Source organism: Gymnodraco acuticeps, unplaced genomic scaffold (assembly GCF_902827175.1).
Source record: "Gymnodraco acuticeps unplaced genomic scaffold, fGymAcu1.1, whole genome shotgun sequence".
In the NCBI taxonomy this organism is placed as follows: Eukaryota; Metazoa; Chordata; class Actinopteri; order Perciformes; family Bathydraconidae; genus Gymnodraco; species Gymnodraco acuticeps.
Window position 1 is genome coordinate 35,495 of NW_022992301.1, and position 21,910 is coordinate 57,404.

The following is a 21,910-nucleotide window of genomic DNA, read 5'->3' on the forward strand; positions in this document are numbered from 1 at the left end:
TTATCTTTGTGTCGTGCTAATGCCACTTTGACTTTATTTAAGGATTACATGTTTTCCCCCCAATCATTTCAAATGACAGACCCATTAAAACACACATCATAGCAGGAAGAGAACACAAAAACACCTTGCATCAGTTACCCTTTTTCCCCATATTTATTTGAAATGATTTCAAATGATAAAAACATGGTTGATTAACATGAAATGACCACAGGGGTTTTTGCTCTTCAGCGTGGACAGTGTGAGGAGACGTTAACGTGAGCATACATCCGGGACAGGAAGTGTAGTGACATCGTTTAGTCTTCGTCTCTACACTACCCGTCAGGTGGATTCATACCAAACGGATCCCCAGAATGTTGGCTCGTTGGCAAACATCGTCGCACACATCCATTCAGCTCATTCACCCTCATGGCCGAACATCCAGAGAAGTGCTACTATCACACCAAAGCTCACCGACTTGTTATAATCATTTCTCTTTCCTATATTACAAGCTTTTTACAACATAAAAATAGATCAATAACTATGATTACCATATTCCTTAATGTCAATATACAATATTTATTGCGTTTTCAAATAAACTTGTTTCTTATTTACCTTGTTGTCATCATCTTTACCCCCCCTAAAAAACAAACAAAAAGCACAGGTACCCATGAGTGACAACGGACCGGTGTAAGGCATGACCAGCAGGGGGCGCTGCAGCATTGAGAATCATGTAGTTAGTGTTTTAAAGTCAAGATTAAAGAGTAAGTGAATAACCTGTCTGCTTCCACAGCTCTCTGGCACTTAAGTGTTGCTTCGGTCTTTCTTTTTGGTTACCAACTACCATCTGTACAAACTGCTCCTTGCATAGCAATTCATCTAAATATCTTTCTCTGGCCAAACACACTTACAAAAGGGCCACCAGCAGCAAAAGGTAAAATGATGGATTCAGACCAGAGCTTTTTAACGGACTTCCCCTGGACAGGAAGTAGATAAATGATCCCTTATAAACACCTCCGATCATACATACTTGGTCGAGTAAACGAGAAGATAATTTAGCGTTGGCCTCCGCTGAGTGATTCTCAAACACATCAGGGACAAATCAGGGACGAACCCTCGTAGTGTCTCTGGATTTTTGTCACATCCACGTGAATCCTGGGGTTTTCCTGTTATCATACGTGCATAAATAAGCGTCATGCACAGTGTCTCGGCTCGTGCAACATCGGCTGAAGATGGAAATATAGACACCCCCAAAAAGAAAGGAAAGTAATAAGGGGTACCAAAGTAAGACGAAACAGGGATGTGCCCCTCTCCTAACGACCTGTGGATGTTTCCGGCAAGCTTTCCAGTAGGGCTGAACGATTTGAAAAGTGTGTGATCATCGTTGACTTGTGCAGCAGTTGCGATTTTAGAAGGAATGATAATTTTTACATAATTATTCTAAAAAAAAATGAAAATATAAGCATGATTATGTTTTGATTTTAGGAGCTCGATAATACAACATTTAAAGTTGTATTCTTGACTCACATTTAACCCTTTTATTGTGCGTCCTGCAATATAGAACCTGCAGTCGGGAGTTTTTGGCATTTTGATCAGATTTTCAAAGCATTGTTCAGCCCTTAAAGCATTTAGTCGAAAAACAAGGAAATCAAATAAAGAAAAATCAGTTATAAATCGAACATGTATGGAAACGGTCCTGTGCAGATCGCTTGACTCCACCCGCTTTTGGCACACTGACACAGAATTCAAGCGCACCCTCACCTGGCACTGCTGGAATGGCTATTTAAAGACACAACAAAAACCAATAAAAAAATAACCGTCATAAGTCCCACACATTCATGGCATTATCAGCTTTCGTGGGGATTTCCTCTGCTGCAAACATTCATTCACAAGTCTCTCATTTTAGTGTTTAAGTCCCCCCCCCCCCTTCAAAAACTAACACCAACATATTAAAATCAAACAGAATTATGAAAATCACCATTAAAGAAAAAAGGAGGAATGCACAGACGTGGAAGTGTGAGGAGTTTCGGTCCTGATATGATATGAAGCCTCTGAGCTCCGAGTGGTTTTCTGTTCCTCGTGCAAAGACAGAAGAAAGGAGACCGGCGAGGAGTCGTAGTGTTGTGCTTTCAGCTGGTGGATTTAGTGTTAGTGTGTGTTGTGAGTGCTTCTTCTTCACCACGGCTGACTGCGAGTTAAAGTCCTGAGTTCACCTCCCGACCGGCGGAGCAGGAGGAGCTCCTCGCATCATGCCTGAGGACAGAAGCAGAGACTCAGATTAGTGCCGTCAGTCCATTAAAGAATGATCTGTGATTAATCATTATCAATCACAAGTTCAAAATACTAGCCTTTGCTTGGAGATAAAACCAATACACGTGTGGTGTTAAAGAAGCGCACAATTAACTGGTAACTTTAGATAGATAGATGTATATATATATATTTAGAGGAATCAGAGGTTTTTCTATTTTATAATGCATGTTTAATATATCTTTCAAACAGAGGTGTGCCTTTTCACCTCTGTTTCTTCCCCCTTTCCCTCAACCTATCCTAAGGGAGTGCATTTACGTAGACGCGTTGTGCTTCTCCACCTCTGTCCTCCATCTCCTAGGGTCAAAGTTCATATGGCTAGGGATTACTTTGACCGATATGCGCCGGTCCGTGCCTTGGACTTCTACACAGGAGAAGTTTTCCCTAGATTCAGCCTATGGAGAAATTGCTTTGCGTTTTTGTCGAAGGAACCGGAAGGAGCTTACTTCCGGGTTTTAGGACGCGTCACTGTACCACTCTATTGTGTTTTCATCACTTTTTGTATTGGTCCAATAAACTAAACTTATCTGAGAACACTATAAAAGAACATAAGAAGCCAACACCACAGAAAGATTAATGTATAAGGAGTTTAGAATAAAAGAGTTTTAAAAGCGCGTACCCTTGTTGTTTTTGCTGGGGTAGACCTTGCTGAAATTCCTGTACTCCTCTGGAGGTGGAAGGTCTTCAATGGGGTGGAAGTTAAACTTGGATTCAAAATCATCTGAGAAAGAAAAACATACAAACAAATGTGAATAAACATGAAATGACCGGTTTATTAGGCAGATATAGACAATTAAGTAAAGCTAGAAAAGCCTAGAATATCAAATGCACACAAATGGATTACCCTTTAACAACACGGGTTAATAAAACACTTCTTATTCTTGACACAATACGTCGCTTTGAGACCCTGAAAAAACTAGGAGATAATCTCAAAAATACAAACACACATGCGAAGTAACTTTATTAACAATGTTTTATTCTCTATCATTAAGTCAAATATATAAAGTCAGTAATATTATTTGCGTTCACACCGGACGCGATGCGAATATTCGCTTCGCTCTAAACGCTCGAGTTTCGCCGCGGCTGTGAGCTGTGTTTACTCGCATCATTCAAACAAGACGTGCTGGAGAGGGGGCTATAACTACAACAAGATGAACATATTTGACCGTGATTTCATTGTAATACACGTTTCTAAATGATGCCGACGTAACAACATACTGATACCGGTTAGTAAAAACCATGAATTAATGCTTTGACAAGTCTGCAGACAGACGGCAGGCGAAAAACCCTTTTAAAATGCGTGTTTTCTAAATGGAGCTTGGCTAAGCTAACGTTACATATGCTCCGACCGTCCACACTCACAACAACGGCCTATACAGACATAAATAAAGCAGCGACTGTATTCGCCATGACACAGGCAGTCTGTGGTTTGTACTTGTTTAACTTTTGTCTAGTTTCTGAACAGATATGAGGAGCTGTGAGCTCTGAGGGCTAACAGCTAACGGCTGTGTTATGGTTTTGTGGTTTTGTTTTTTATAATGTATGTCGTTTTCTAATCAAGCTTCGAATGTCTGTCATCCGATTTTATGACGTCAATATTCAAGAAAATAAATCCATTACTAACATCTGTAATTTGAATAAAGGTATAAATAAACGTTCTCTAACACATTTGACTTGGAGGTCGTCTCTGTGCTGCGAGTGGGAGAGCAAACGGTGATCGAGTAGAACGATGTAGAACAGGAAACATAAAGACATTTGCATATCATTTCTGCAGCGGAACATTTGACTATGGACGCATTCATCACGTCAAAATCAGAAAGAAACCCCACCTCAACTTGAGTGAGGATTAAACACACAGCTGAGGGCAATAGGAGAACAATTCTTAGTAAGAGAAAATAATGAAAGATTAGATATTAGGTCAAGAGCAGAATCATTTGTAGATCTAAAAACAAACAGCAGCTAGTCCAAACCATACATTTGATCAAACTGTTCAGGTTTCCCCTTTGAGTCTTCACATCTGAAATCTTGTTCTGTCGGGATTTTTTGATCGCGAAAGGGTAAGTATTCCAGTTATCTTGGGATATGTCAATACTCCGGTTTAAAACATGAAGTTCAGTTTAGGAACAAGACGAATTAGAGCCTTGAATAACAGAGTTTGTGACGTCTCAAATGTGGCTTTGACTCCTAACTGCTATACATCGTGTTTTGCCATTCAGCCTAAATATATATCGAGATGTGATTTTTGTTCCATATCGCCCTCCCCTAACCCAGAGGTGTTGTTCTGGTAATATTTATTCTTAAGGAGTAAGACAAATCTTCAGGTGGTTAATCACAGAAGTGGGAAGTAGTGGAGTACAAATACTTTGTTACTTAAGTACATGTTTCTGGTATCAGTACTTTACTCCACTAGTATTTTATTTTTCTGACCACTTTTTACTTTGCCTTCTTACATGTTGAACACAAATACCTGTACTTTCTACTTCTTACATGTTGAACCCAAATACCTGTACTTTCTACTTCTCACATGTTGAACCCAATACCTGTACTTTCTACTTCTTACATGTTGAACCCAAATACCTGTACTTTCTATTCCTTCTACCATGTTGAACCCAAATACCTGTACTTTCTACTTCTTACATGTTGAACTCAAATACCTGTACTTTCTACTTCTTACATGTTTGAACCCAAATACCTGTACTTTCTACTTCTCACATGTTGAACCCAAATACCTGTACTTTCTACTTCTTTACATGTTGAACTCAAATACCTGTTACTTTCTACTTCTCACATGTTGAACTCAAATACCTGTACTTTCTACTTCTCACATGTTGAACCCAAAGACCTGTACTTTCTACTTCTACATGTTGAACTCAAATACCTGTACTTTCTACTTCTCACATGTTGAACTCAAATACCTGTACTTTCTACTTCTTACATGTTGAACTCAAATACCTGTACTTTCTACTTCTTACATGTTGAACTCAAATACCTTTACTTTCTACTTCTCACATGTTGAACTCAAATACCTGTACTTTCTACTTCATACATGTTGAACTCAAATACCTGTACTTTCTACTTCTTACATGTTGAACTCAAATACCTGTACTTTCTACTTCTCACATGTTGAACCCAAATACCTGTACTTTCTACTTCTCACATGTTGAACCCAATACCTGTACTTTCTACTTCTTACATGTTGAACTCAAATACCTGTACTTTCTACTTCTTACATGTTGAACTCAAATACCTGTACTTTCTACTTCTCACATGTTGAACCCAAATACCTGTACTTTCTACTTCTCACATGTTGAACCCAAATACCTGTACTTTCTACTTCTCACATGTTGAACCCAAATACCTGTACTTTCTACTTCTTACATGTTGAACCCAAATACCTGTACTTTCTACTTCTCACATGTTGACCCAAATACCTGTACTTTCTACTTCTTACATGTTGAACTCAAATACCTGTACTTTCTACTTCTTACATTTTGAACTCAAATACCTGTACTTTCTACTTCTTACATGTTGAACACAAATACCTGTACTTTCTACTTCTTACATGTTGAACCCAAATACCTGTACTTTCTACTTCTTACATGTTGAACTCAAATACCTGTACTTTCTACTTCTTACATGTTGAACCCAAATACCTGTACTTTCTACTTCTTACATGTTGAACTCAAATACCTGTACTTTCTACTTATTACATGTTGAACTCAAATACCTGTACTTTCTACTTCTTACATGTTGAACTCAAATACCTGTACTTTCTACTTATTACATGTTGAACTCAAATACCTGTACTTTCTACTTCTTACATGTTGAACTCAAATACCTGTACTTTCTACTTATTACATGTTGAACTCAAATACCTGAACTTTCTACTTCTTACATGTTGAACCCAAATACCTGTACTTTCTACTTCTTACATGTTGAACCCAAATACCTGTACTTTCTACTTCTCACATCTTGAACACAAATACCTGTACTTTCTACTTCTCACATGTTGAACCCAAATACCTGTACTTTCTACTTCTTACATGTTGAACCCAAATACCTGTACTTTCTACTTCTCACATCTTGAACACAAATACCTGTACTTTCTACTTCTCACATGTTGAACCCAAATACCTGTACTTTCTACTTCTTACATGTTGAACCCAAATACCTGTACTTTCTACTTCTTACATGTTGAACACAAATACCTGTACTTTCTACTTCTCACATGTTGAACCCAAATACCTGTACTTTCTACTTCTTACATGTTGAACCCAAATACCTGTACTTTCTACTTCTTACATGTTGAACACAAATACCTGTACTTTCTACTTCTCACATGTTGAACCCAAATACCTGTACTTTCTACTTCTTACATGTTGAACCCAAATACCTGTACTTTCTACTTCTTAACATGTTGAACACAAATACCTGAACTTTCTACTTCTCACATGTTGAACCCAAATACCTGTACTTTCTACTTCTTACATGTTGAACCCAAATACCTGTACTTTCTACTTCTTACATGTTGAACCCAAATACCTGTACTTTCTACTTCTTACATGTTGAACCCAAATACCTGTACTTTCTACTTCTTACATGTTGAACCCAAATACCTGTACTTTCTACTTCTTACATGTTGAACCCAAATACCTGTACTTTCTACTTCTCACATGTTGAACACAAATACCTGAACTTTCTACTTCTCACATGTTGAACCCAAATACCTGTACTTTCTACTTCTTACATGTTGAACCCAAATACCTGTACTTTCTACTTCTTACATGTTGAACCCAAATACCTGTACTTTCTACTTCTTACATGTTGAACCCAAATACCTGTACTTTCTACTTCTCACATGTTGAACACAAATACCTGTACTTTCTACTTCTCACATGTTGAACTCAAATACCTGTACTTTCTACTTCTCACATGTTGAACCCAAATACCTGTACTTTCTACTTCTTACATGTTGAACCCAAATACCTGTACTTTCTACTTCTTACATGTTGAAACCCAAATACCTGTACTTTCTACTTCTTACATGTTGAACCCAAATACCTGTACTTTCTACTTCTTACATGTTGAACCCAAATACCTGTACTTTCTACTTCTTACATGTTGAACCCAAATACCTGTACTTTCTACTTCTCACATGTTGAACACAAATACCTGTACTTCTACTTCTCACATGTTGAACCCAAATACCTGTACTTTCTACTTCTCACATGTTGAACTCAAATACCTGTACTTTCTACTTCTCACATGTTGAACACAAATACCTGTACTTCTACTTCTTACATGTTGAACCCAAATACCTGTACTTTCTACTTCTTACATGTTGAACTCAAATACCTGTACTTTCTACTTCTTACATGTTGAACACAAATACCTGAACTTTCTACTTCTCACATGTTGAACCCAAATACCTGTACTTTCTACTTCTTACATGTTGAACCCAAATACCTGTACTTTCTACTTCTTACATGTTGAAACCCAAATACCTGTACTCTACTTCTACATGTGGAACCCCCCCCTTCTTTACATGTTGAACCCAAATACCTGTACTTTCTACTTCTTACATGTTGAACACAAATACCTGTACTTTCTACTTCTCACATGTTGAACACAAATACCTGTACTTCTACTTCTCACATGTTGAACCCAAATACCTGTACTTTCTACTTCTTACATGTTGAACCCAAATACCTGTACTTTCTACTTCTTACATGTTGAACCCAAATACCTGTACTTTCTACTTCTTACATGTTGAACCCAAATACCTGTACTTTCTACTTCTTACATGTTGAACCCAAATACCTGTACTTTCTACTTCTTACATGTTGAACCCAAATACCTGTACTTTCTACTTCTTACATGTTGAACACAAATACCTGTACTTTCTACTTCTCACATGTTGAACCCAAATACCTGTACTTTCTACTTCTCACATGTTGAACTCAAATACCTGTACTTCTACTTCTTACATGTTGAACCCAAATACCTGTACTTTCTACTTCTCACATGTTGAACCCAAATACCTGTACTTTCTACTTCTCACATGTTGAACTCAAATAGCTGTACTTTCTACTTCTTACATGTTGAACCCAAATACCTGTACTTTCTACTTCTCACATGTTGAACTCAAATACCTGAACTTTCTACTTCTTACATGTTGAACCCAAATACCTGTACTTTCTACTTCTCACATGTTGAACTCAAATACCTGTACTTTCTACTTCTTACATGTTGAACCCAAATACCTGTACTTTCTACTTCTCACATGTTGAACTCAAATACCTGTACTTTCTACTTCTCACATGTTGAACACAAATACCTGTACTTTCTACTTCTTACATGTTGAACTCAAATACCTGTACTTTCTACTTCTCACATGTTGAACTCAAATAGCTGTACTTTCTACTTCTTACATGTTGAACACAAATACCTGTACTTTCTACTTCTCACATGTTGAACCCAAATACCTGTACTTTCTACTTCTCACATGTTGAACTCAAATACCTGTACTTTCTACTTCTTACATGTTGAACTCAAATACCTGTACTTTCTACTTCTTACATGTTGAACTCAAATACCTGAACTTTCTACTTCTCACATGTTGAACACAAATACCTGTACTTTCTACTTCTTACATGTTGAACCCAAATACCTGTACTTTCTACTTCTCACATGTTGAACACAAATACCTGTACTTTCTACTTCTTACATGTTGAACTCAAATACCTGTACTTTCTACTTCTTACATGTTGAACTCAAATACCTGTACTTTCTACTTCTCACATGTTGAACTCAAATAGCTGTACTTTCTACTTCTTACATGTTGAACACAAATACCTGTACTTTCTACTTCTCACATGTTGAACACAAATACCTGTACTTTCTACTTCTTACATGTTGAACTCAAATACCTGTACTTTCTACTTCTTACATGTTGAACTCAAATACCTGTACTTTCTACTTCTCACATGTTGAACTCAAATACCTGTACTTTCTACTTCTTACATGTTGAACACAAATACCTGTACTTTCTACTTCTCACATGTTGAACACAAATACCTGTACTTTCTACTTCTTACATGTTGAACTCAAATACCTGTACTTTCTACTTCTTACATGTTGAACTCAAATACCTGTACTTTCTACTTCTCACATGTTGAACTCAAATAGCTGTACTTTCTACTTCTCACATGTTGAACTCAAATACCTGTACTTTCTACTTCTTACATGTTGAACTCAAATAGCTGTACTTTCTACTTCTCACATGTTGAACACAAATACCTATACTTTCTACTTCTCACATGTTGAACACAAATACCTGTACTTTCTACTTCTAACATGTTGAACACAAATACCTGTACTTTCTACTTCTCACATGTTGAACACAAATACCTGTACTTTCTACTTCTTACATGTTGAACTCAAATACCTGTACTTTCTACTTCTTACATGTTGAACCCAAATACCTGTACTTTCTACTTCTCACATGTTGAACCCAAATACCTGTACTTTCTACTTCTCACATGTTGAACTCAAATACCTGTACTTTCTACTTCTCACATGTTGAACCCAAATACCTGTACTTTCTACTTCTTACATGTTGAACCCAAATACCTGTACTTTCTACTTCTCACATGTTGAACTCAAATACCTGTACTTTCTACTTCTCACATGTTGAACACAAATACCTGTACTTTCTACTTCTCACATGTTGAACCCAAATACCTGTACTTTCTACTTCTTACATGTTGAACTCAAATACCTGAACTTTCTACTTCTCACATGTTGAACTCAAATACCTGTACTTTCTACTTCTCACATGTTGAACACAAATACCTGTACTTTCTACTTCTTACATTTTGAACCCAAATACCTGTACTTTCTACTTCTTACATGTTGAACACAAATACCTGTACTTTCTACTTCTCACATGTTGAACTCAAATACCTGTACTTTCTACTTCTCACATGTTGAACCCAAATACCTGTACTTTCTACTTCTTACATGTTGAACACAAATACCTGTACTTCTACTTCTCACATGTTGAACACAAATACCTGTACTTTCTACTTCTTACATGTTGAACACAAATACCTGTACTTTCTACTTCTACATGTTGAACACAAATACCTGTACTTTCTACTTCTTACATGTTGAACTCAAATACCTGTACTTTCTACTTCTTACATGTTGAACCCAAATACCTGTACTTTCTACTTCTTACATGTTGAACACAAATACCTGTACTTTCTACTTCTTACATGTTGAACCCAAATACCTGTACTTCCTACTTATCACATGTTGAACACAAATACCTGTACTTTCTACTTCTTACATGTTGAACACAAATACCTGTACTTTCTACTTCTTACATGTTGAACTCAAATACCTGTACTTTCTACTTCTTACATGTTGAACACAAATACCTGTACTTTCTACTTCTTACATGTTGAACACAAATACCTGTACTTTCTACTTCTCACATGTTGAACACAAATACCTGTACTTTCTACTTCTTACATGTTGAACTCAAATACCTGTACTTTCTACTTCTTACATGTTGAACTCAAATACCTGTACTTCCTACTTCTTACATGTTGAACACAAATACCTGTACTTTCTACTTCTTACATGTTGAACACAAATACCTGTACTTTCTACTTCTTACATGTTGAACACAAATACCTGTACTTTCTACTTCTTACATGTTGAACACAAATACCTGTACTTTCTACTTCTTACATGTTGAACACAAATACCTGTACTTTCTACTTCTTACATGTTGAACACAAATACCTGTACTTTCTACTTCTCACATGTTGAACTCAAATACCTGTACTTTCTACTTCTTACATGTTGAACTCAAATACCTGTACTTTCTACTTCTTACATGTTGAACACAAATACCTGTACTTTCTACTTCTTACATGTTGAACACAAATACCTGTACTTTCTACTTCTCACATGTTGAACTCAAATACCTGTACTTTCTACTTCTTACATGTTGAACACAAATACCTGTACTTTCTACTTCTCACATGTTGAACACAAATACCTGTACTTTCTACTTCTCACATGTTGAACTCAAATACCTGTACTTTCTACTTCTTACATGTTGAACTCAAATACCTGTACTTTCTACTTCTCACATGTTGAACTCAAATACCTGTACTTTCTACTTCTTACATGTTGAACTCAAATACCTGTACTTTCTACTTCTCACATGTTGAACACAAATACTTGTACTTTCTACTTCTTACATGTTGAACTCAAATACCTGTACTTTCTACTTCTTACATGTTGAACACAAAATACCTGTACTTTCTACTTCTTACATGTTGAACACAAATACCTGTACTTTCTACTTCTTACATGTTGAACACAAATACCCTGTACTTTCTACTTCTTACATGTTGAACACAAATACCTGTACTTTCTACTTCTTACATGTTGAACTCAAATACCTGTACTTTCTACTTCTTACATGTTGAACACAAATACCTGTACTTTCTACTTCTTACATGTTGAACTCAAATACCTGTACTTTCTACTTCTTACATGTTGAACTCAAATACCTGTACTTTCTACTTCTTACATGTTGAACTCAAATACCTGTACTTTCTACTTCTTACATGTTGAACTCAAATACCTGTACTTTCTACTTCTTACATGTTGAACTCAAATACCTGTACTTCCTACTTCTTACATGTTGAACTCAAATACCTGTACTTTCTACTTCTTACATGTTGAACTCAAATACCTGTACTTTCTACTTCTTACATGTTGAACACAAATACCTGTACTTTCTACTTCTTACATGTTGAACTCAATACCTGTACTTTCTACTTCTTACATGTTGAACTCAAATACCTGTACTTTCTACTTCTTACATGTTGAACTCAAATACCTGTACTTTCTACTTCTTACATGTTGAACTCAAATACCTGTACTTTCTACTTCTTACATGTTGAACTCAAATACCTGTACTTTCTACTTCTTACATGTTGAACTTAAATACCTGTACTTTCTACTTCTTACATGTTGAACACAAATACCTGTACTTTCTACTTCTTACATGTTGAACTCAAATACCTGTACTTTCTACTTCTCACATGTTGAACTCAAATACCTGTACTTTCTACTTCTCACATGGTGAACTCAAATACCTGTACTTTCTACTTCTTACATGTTGAACTCAAATACCTGTACTTTCTACTTCTTACATGTTGAACTCAAATACTTGTACTTTCTACTTCTCTCATTTTCCAAACAGCTGGTTCCTTTAGTCTGAATGTGTGTTTGATGCGTGATCATTATTCTTTAGAGTCATAGCGTGCCTATTGATTTGAACACGATCCGTGTATCCATCATTTCCTGGTCTTCTCTAAAGAAGAGGGACCAATGGAAACGTTGTCATGTTGCCGTTGTTCAGCATGGAAACATTCATTAGCTAATAGGGGTGTAATGATACGTACCCGTACCGAAATTATTCGGTACGGGCCCTTCAGTTCGGTACACGTGTGTACCGAACGAATATAACGTTAAACGTAAACAATTGAGAACGTGAACAACTTCTTGGAAGTAATCTCAGGTGCTGCGTCGCAGCATTCAGAGTAATTTGCTCACATTGTGTTCAACGCGTCATAGAGCGAGCAAGTCATTTCATTGGACGAGAGGCATACTATGAGAGCTGGTCAGAGGGATGCGTTCAAATGTAGTCAGTAATTGGAGGAACTGTCGAAATGGCGAACGCAGATAAAGTTGAGCTCGAAAATCCTCCAGCATCATTGAAGTCTCCGGTTTGGGAACATTTTGGTTTCGCAGTTACGAACAAGGATGACGGACAAAGACAGGTGGACCGAACCAAAACTGTTTGTCGGCATTGTTCAACTAAAATTGGTTACGCGGCTGGCAAAAAGCTCAGACCGAGCCAAAGCTATTACAAACGCCAAATATCCTTATGTTGCCATGTTAGCAAAGCGCTACCTGGCTGTATCTGCTACCTCTGTCCCTAGAGAGGGTGTTCTCCACAGCAGGAGACATTGTTAGTGCCAGCAGATCTGCCCTTTTGGCAAGCAATGTGGACAAGTTCATTTTTCTTTAAACAACATGAAAATACAATGACAAGCAAGTCCTAATGTCAAGCTGGCTGCTTAGGTGCTAGTACAGTTCAAATACAGATTATTTCAGTTCATCGAAATGCTGCACCTTAATGTTTATTTTATTTTGTATTTATTTGAGTGAATACATTATTCACAGTTTGATAATAATTTAAAAAACCCAAACAATATTTTATGTTTTGTGATAATTTTTTCTGCTGAACCAAAAACGTACCGAACCGAACCGTGACCTAAAAACCGAGGTACGTACCGAACCGAAATGTTTGTGAACCGTTACACCCCTATTAGCTAACAATGACATTATTGTTCTATTAATATAAAGGGAGGTCAGGTACTCTTTAAAACAGCTGCTAGTTATGGGTACTTTTTACTGAAGGACATTTCAAAGCCTCTTTACTTTGACTTGATTAAAGAAGTTTAGTCAGTACTTCTACTTTCACCAGAGTATTTTTAAACACGAGTATCTGTACTTCTACTTGAGTAAAGGATGTGTGCTTGTGCCCTCTCTGCTGATGAATGAAAATGTAGGAGGAATATGATTTCGCCCGACTCACCTATGATGGACTTGGAGGAGGGGATGGAGGAGTGGCCGTTCCTGATGGGCGGGGGAGGGGGAGGGGGTCCAGCTGGGGTTCTTGAGGATAAGGAAGATGAGGAGGAGGAAGAGGAAGGTGGAGGAGGAGGTTTGCCCCCCCGGCTGTGAAGCTCTGAGGCCGCAGCGCTGTGGCCTCGATACGGGGGCGGAGGAGGAGGAGGGGCGTCACGAGATCCGTTACGAGACCCATTAGGAGGCACCTGAGGAGCTGTGGGGACAACACACGATCAGGACGATGTTACTGATGTAATACTGTACTTTATACCAGTGGTTCCAACCTTTTTTTATCTCGTGTACCCCTTGAGCTGGTGGCCCTTCTATAATAATAATACATTTCATACTTATAGAGCCTTGAGATGACGTTGTTTTTAAAGTGTGCTATACACACACACACACACACACACACTTTAAAAACAACGTCATCTCAAGGCTCTATAAGAGACCCAATAACTCATCTCTTGTGATTGGCCTACATTTTTAAAAACAATTTGTAATTGTATTTAACCAATGGCTGATTAAATGAAAATCCCTTCTATAACTCACCCTTAATACAAATGCATTCAAACTGGACATTTACACTTCTTGTGAGTGAAACATAATTATATTAAGACACGCTTCGAGCTTCTCTTATTAAGTCATTAGAGCTTGCTAGTCTTTCATAAGCTTTGATAGTTCTGGGAGCGGGACACCAGGCTTATGAACATTGATTTAAACATGTCTTTTTGGGTGGATTAAAATTGCATCAACGAACTCCTGCAATCCCCTAAAGAACCCCTAGGTGTCCCTGTAACCCAGGTTAGGAACCCCTGCTTTATTCTGCAAATCTACTGTACTTATTAATATGTATTTCTGTTATCTAGCTGCTACTTCAATACTTTAATACGTTCAACCTAATTTTTACAATAGTGCTTTTTTTATCCTGAATGTTTACTGATTCGTATTAACTAGGGCTGTCAGTCGATTCAAATATTTAATCGCACATTTTTTATCTGTTCTAAATGTACCTTAGATTATTTTTCAAGTTTGTAATACTCTTATCAACATATGAGTGGACAAATATGCTTTATGCTAATGTTTATTATCATTTGAACAATGACAAATATTCTCATGAATATTAAACACAACAACCTCTGAACATTACAAATATTCGCCTCAATTCAACCTGGAACCTAATACTGTGTGTGTGTGTGTGTGTGTGTGTGTGTGTGTGTGTGTGTGTGTGTGTGTGTGTGTGTGTGTGTGTGTGTGTGTGTGTGTGTGTGTGTGTGTGTGTGTGTGTGTGTGTGTTCATTGGAGCTATGTGCAACTCAAGGCATATGCTGGACGCTGCAATCATGTTACACTATCCGTGCCGAGTGTGCTGACTTCTCGTACAATGTCCCACTGTCTGGCTTCCTGCATAAAGTCAAGTGCTCGGCGCAGTTGTCGGCGAAATGTCGCTCCTCTGTTTTCATTTAAACAGCTCCATATCCGTTAGCGCAGCTAGCTAGCACCAGATGCTAACAACAACAATGCACGTAAGGTCTCTCTCTCGCTCGCTCGGGCCACACATGCACACACCCTCCCGGTCCTCCCAACAGCCAGTCGGTGCCTGCCGGTGAGCGTGGAAGTGTGGTCTGCCACAAGCGGGCGGCAGGAGCGGGCTGTCAGCATCAGCTTGTAGATGATATTTTAAACTCGATGCGCTCTGAAACTACGGGGCGGCGGAGGAAAAAAGATACACATGCGTTAATCGCGTTAAAATAATTAGTGGCGTTAATTTTTGCGTTATTAACGCGTTAACTTGACAGCCCTAGTATTAACGTGTGATTTCCTCTTTATCTGCTCTAACAATGTACATTTCCCCTCTTTGGGAACAATAATGGGTTTTTGATGATGATTTAAAGTAACTCAAATTGCTGTTTCAATTATACAATTTTAATGGATGTTGGAGCCAGAATTATCCGAGTCCTTTGAGATTTTCAGGCCTCATTTTGTTGTTAAAGTGTATCTTTTATTAGTTCCCATCCATCACACATTGTAGATAATTAGACATCACGTCATGTAGAGATATTTCAAGCAGTCTGATAACAAAAAAGGTTCCACTGATGGTGCATTCAAGGACACTCCGACATCTGAAACTTCATTACATATTCTTTTGGCTCATTGTTTATCCATCTGTGTTTGTTTCTCTACGAAAACAGATTTCATTATTTCTGTAACTCTTCATTCCTGGAAGTTGAAGTGTTCTTGAACGCACCACGATAAAAGGAGTTTTCCCTACTTCACTGCTGCAGCGTTTAGAATGACATAACATGCAGAGAAGTATTATATAAAGAGATAACTTTCACAAACAATAAAATCTTTATTATTGTACCGTTTTAATATCTAACTTTTATGCTTTGGAAACAGTAAGTAATTAGCTTATATTGGACCCAATTAGAAACTATTGGCTAACATTCGTAGGTCTGCAACTACTTCATCAATCTGTGTGTATATGAGAGTAACACCTACGTCACTTCCGGGCAAAATTACGGCTCTTCGAGTTTTAACCGGTTACCTTGGCGACACACTTCACCTCACATTGACTATACACAGTATTGATTGTCCTTCCTCCTTATCTTCCAACCATTTGGACGCAGACTTGCATTTCCCCATAACGATGTTGCTTAGCAACCGGCGTAAACGGACCTTCGCGCGCTATCAAGCAGTGAGCGTGCGATGTCCTGTTCAGATGAGGTCAAATCCAACGGGATGCCATCAATAAACTACACAGAATCACACTACACACCTACGCCATGATTACATTCAGGCAGACTGTGGAATACAACCTCTTTGGACCATTTATATACTTATTGTAAACAAGCTACCAAATGTAAGACCTTGGAAAATGCCCATTAATACTTTTTTAATAGCCTTAATTTTCGCTAAATTGATTTATCAACTTTTAATACTTTTAAGACCCCGCGGACCCCCTGATTATGCAACTGATCCGCAGGAGGCTACAGCAATTAAAATACATTAATACATGAATAAATGTCCGAAAATGCTACTTTTTTGCCTCATAATTGGAGATTTTATGATTTTCTTACTGAATTTAACTGAATATTTTTAAGATTGAACTGATAAAACAAGACATTTAGAGACATCACTTTGACTTGGGCTAACTGGGAAGGACATCTCACATAATAGAAATGATAGTTAATGAAAATAATCTTTAAATGGTCCCTGTTACAGCACTTTCAAAAAGCATTAAAGCAAAACAACCACAACCAGTAAGTACACCGAGGTTATAGTTATATTCTCTTTGAATGAGTGACTCCATCGAAGAGAACCAGTTTTAAAAACATCGCTTGTGAAATGATTTTGAGTTTCACACACTGTAGCTGCTGTTAGTCATTAAGCTCTTTTATATCTACTTTAAAATATCAAGTGCCAAACAAACAAGGCACAGATCATCAGGAACAGTATGGTAACGCAGCAGAGGTCATGAAACGTAATGTTAAGAGTACAAGCAGCAGAGAGTGAGAGTGAAGAGGAATGCTGGAAGATTCCACAGAGCTTCAGGAATGCAGAGGAACCAGGAGGCCTCGAGCCGTCCAATCACAACGCAGAGCTCCGGCTAACAAGTGCCTTCCTGTTTGTGCGTTCACTCTGAATTCAAATTATGAATTTATATTTTCCGCTCTGAGGAGGAAGACAACTCATCTGAGAGTTTATCTGAGAGACATGGGAGGATTCATTGGTTATGCACGAAGCAGCTAGCCAATCAAGCCACAGCCCGTTAACGCCAGCTGGTCCTCAACCATGAGGAGAATTACAATTTCCTTTTAAGCATCCTTATGCAAGGGCTACTCTTAAGCAAATGTGTATTTCGGTGGTTGGTGTACAATTGTGGAATTCTCAACAGAAGGATCTAAAGAATTGTATATGAATTTTTCAGTTAAAGAAATTGTATAAATCAAGAAAGATGGGACAATATGAAGCAGAATGTGAATAAGTCTATGTACTCCGGTCCTGCATTGATAAATATTGTTGATGTCTTTGATGTGATGTCTGTTCTTTATTTGCAGGTCCCATTGTTATTGTTATTGTTATTATTATGCTCCGCTTTCCACCTTCTTCTCCAGTAGGATCAGGGTGTTGCACTTTTCCTTTTACATGTGATTTTTTTGTGTTTCTCTTAGCATCCTAAGATACTGTTATGTTATTAATAAATTATGATGAAGGGCCGACCATCTATTTCCATCTATTTATTTAATTTAGAAAGGGGCAGGTCATCTAAGATGCGTTTCTTCTCCCTGCTCCTTTTCGCTCAGCAGTGTGTTTGTAGAGACATGTTTTGTTGGCAATTATTGTACATTAGGTTTTGCGTACCATGAGCGGAACATAGGGATGCATACCGGTATCCGGTATTACCGAAATACTGGTGGCTACGGTATACCGTACCGAAATCAGATCCGGTTTCGATACTTAAAAAAAAAAATATTTAAAAAAAAAAATGTTTTAAATTAATTTTAAAAGTGAGTCCGTGGCCCGTGATGGCGGGTGTTATAAATTAGATTGCATAATCGTTTTCCTTCATATTTTATGTATTTCTGTTTGTTCAATACTAGAAAGGTAAAAGTCCCACAAATGAACTGTGATGGGATTTGTTTTCTCTCACCAGTGAAGGCATGTTGATTTTAAAGATGAGATTTGTTTGTTTGTGCAATGCCGAGATCTCATGACCTTTATTCTATTATTTATTTGTTCTCTAGTCGAATCTCAGGTTTAACATGAATTATAACGGTGTCTGTTTGCATTGACAAGATGTGCTATTCACGCGGCACACCTGATGGCGGGTGTTATAAAAGATATTCCATCATCGCTTTTCTTCATATTTGTTATGTATTTTTCATTGTTTGTTCAGAACTAAAAGGTCCAAGAAGTCCCACAATTGAATTGAATATTCTTTTGACATGTTAACTATATCCTAAAGCGCTTCATGGGAGTAATTGTGGGATGATACATTTTCAACGTATCACGATATGTATCGGTTGAGTATCGGTATCGTTCAGTGGTATCGGTATCGTAAAAAAGTCAACGATATGCATCCCTAGCGGAACAAATAAAAATGAAATGAATCAAAAAACAAAGATGCAGCTGAAGATACCATAATACATATCAAACAGCAGCATGACACGTAACTGTTATCATGCTTTTTTTGTGTCCCTTTGAGTAACCATTACGAGCTACATATGAAACTTAATCATATGAAGTATCTTTGCAGAGCCCTGGCCTCAGAAGAGGACGTTCAGTAGAGCCACACAAAGTCTCGTCACTGCCCTCTGCTCTACTTTCAGGAATGGACCTGCAGTAGGTTTTCAGTTTGCTGCGTTGCACAATAGAGGTTAAGAGGTAACGAGTCATAACTCGCTTCGGCCTCTGGAGGAACATTCCTGCTTCTGAGATGTTGTTTTCATCAGAGGGATGCTTTAAATACTGATCCTTAACGTGTTGACACACAGTTACTCATGTTCTGTGCTGAAATGATTGGAGGAATTATGTATTTGTTGGGCAATATAGAAATAAACAATGTTAAGTGTTTGTGCTTTTTGTTGACTGCAGGGAGCAGACAGGAGCAGAAGGGAAAAGACAATAAACCAAAATAATCATAATGTTCAAGTTAAATCAATAATACAAATAGTGGCAAGCTGCCGTTCTAGGTCTCAAACTGATCTACAAAAACATATTTTTCTCCTACGATGATGATGGCCGACTGAGCCCTGCAGCAACTTCAAAAAGTTTGGCTTATTTGAAGCTAAGGCGGTGTTTACACGAGAACGAAACGGGTTGTATCTGCTACTTTTCTCTCACGTATAGGCCGTTCGTTCACACGAGGCCGCAACGGAAACGAACCCCGCAAACGAACCCCGCAAACGAACCCCGCAAACGATAACGGGTCCCAAGGTGGATAGATCTGCAACCGGAACTCTCTGGGGGGCCAAACGGCTCCGTGTGTACGTCCTATACGATAATTTCCTGATAACGATGAAGCCAGAGAGCCTTCTCCATCGCTGCCCCCACCCTCTGGAACTCCCTTCCACAACACATCAGAGACTGCACCGACCCCCCCACTTTCAAAACACTGACCAAAGCACACCTCTTCAGACTGGCTTTTAAATTTGTGAATTATGCTGTGTTGCTGTTTTAATATTTATTTATTTTTTATTTCTATTCTTTATTCTATTTTATCATGTTTTATCAAACCACTGCAAAGCGTCTTTGAGCACCTGGAAAAGCGCTTTGAAATAAAATGTATTATTATAGCCCCACCTCTGCTGCTCACTCCAGTAGCATGGTCAGTAGCTACTGACCATGCTACTGGAGTGGAGTGCACCAGCTGGGCGTAAGCTGGGCGTAACTCTACGTCCGACGTAGAACCGAAGGTTAAGACCAAACTAAAGTTATGACTAGTGCACCACTTAGACTTAAGCCCTGTATGTGTTGCGCCCGGGTGTAACTTTTACGCCTATGGAGCAGGCGTAAATCGGAAAGACAGACTAGTATCCATAGTAACGTAAAACAGGCAAGAAGGATATTAACGATGGCAGGGCGTCTTGTTTACATGTTTAACAATGAAAGGGCATTAAGAAGAGTCTCAATTTCTCCTTCTCCAGCTCAATTTTTTCGTGTTCCGCTCTCAATTTGACGGTCTCCACCTCCACACGAACGATTTCTTTCTCCGTCAGTTCCCGCTGTAGCTCTGACAAATCCCTCTATCTCTTTCGGGGTGTGGCCATTTGGGATTCCCCTTGAGTCATCGCTGACGCTGTGGGCAACAATTACTGTTTCGCGTGTATTCACATGGACGCGCATCTTAAGACCAGGCGCAGCTACGCCCGAGACTAGTCAGGCTTGGTGCACTCGGTGTAAATTCGAATCACTACGTCGGACGTAGCTAAGCCCGACGTTAGAGTTAAGCCCTACTTTTTTACGCCCAGCTGGTGCACTCCACTCCAGATGTTAGTGCAAAATCTACAGCTCCTCACAACCATCAACAACAAGTGGACATGGAGAATTACATGAACTACATGTTACTAAATCCACCGAGGGGCATAAACAGAAGGCCAACCATGTTCAGGGGTCTTCTTCGCTGCTTTTGGTGTACTACAGCGTCTCCAGCGCTTTCGAGCGGTCTCATGTGAACGGAATACTTTTTTGATATCGTATTCGGTTAATTTGGGTTTCGTATGCGTTTGCGTGTAAATGAGGTCTAAAGTACCTGCAGGATTCTTGCTGTTGTGAGTTTGGATCTCCATGGCTGATTGCACTTATTCAGAGTTGCTTTGGATGAAAGCGTCAGCTAAATGTCCATAATATATATCGTAGCGCATCAGTGACCTCTAACCTTTGAGACATGAATACTGACAGTGTGTTGACGGTGCAGCTGGTCGTACCTGATCTGCGTCCCGGCGGCTCTCTGACGGGCGGTGGAGGTCTGCTGCCCAGCTGGGAGGAAGGAGAGGGTGAGGGAGGAGGAGGAGGAGCTTGGCTGCGTCCTCCTCCTCTTTCTCCCCCTCTCTCTCTTTCTCCTGAGGTGTGTTTTTTGTGCAGGGAGTTGTGCCTCTGCGGCAGCTCCGGAGCTCCGCCTCCATCCACGTGTGACGGCCCGTTGGAGACGCCGCTCGATGTGTTCGGTCTGTAAGGAGGGGGAGGAGGAGGAGCAGAAGAACCGCCTGTCGGGGGTCGGCTTGAAGACGGAGGCGGCTTCACAGCGTTGGGAGAGGTGTGGCCTCTGCTGGGCGTCGGTGGGAGGGGCTTCTCTCGGCTGTGATTGTTGTTGGAGGAGGAAGGTGGAGCGTGTGATTTCTGATTGGGTGTAGGTGGAGCGTTGTTGCGGGCTCCCCCTCTGTTGAAGGGGGGAGGGGGG

The 21,910-nt window shown here is 38.9% G+C and overlaps 1 protein-coding gene across 1 annotated transcript in view; it reads right to left on the reverse strand.

Annotated features, from left to right (window-relative positions):
• wipf2a (WAS/WASL interacting protein family, member 2a) overlaps positions 1–21,910 on the reverse strand; it is a 40,576-nt gene continuing 18,666 nt past the window's right edge. The window contains 4 exon segments of the mRNA XM_034208067.1: positions 1–2,229; positions 2,903–3,004; positions 13,976–14,224; positions 21,438–21,909. Coding sequence (XP_034063958.1) covers positions 2,186–2,229; positions 2,903–3,004; positions 13,976–14,224; positions 21,438–21,909 — 867 coding nt within the window. The 3' untranslated portion in view covers positions 1–2,185.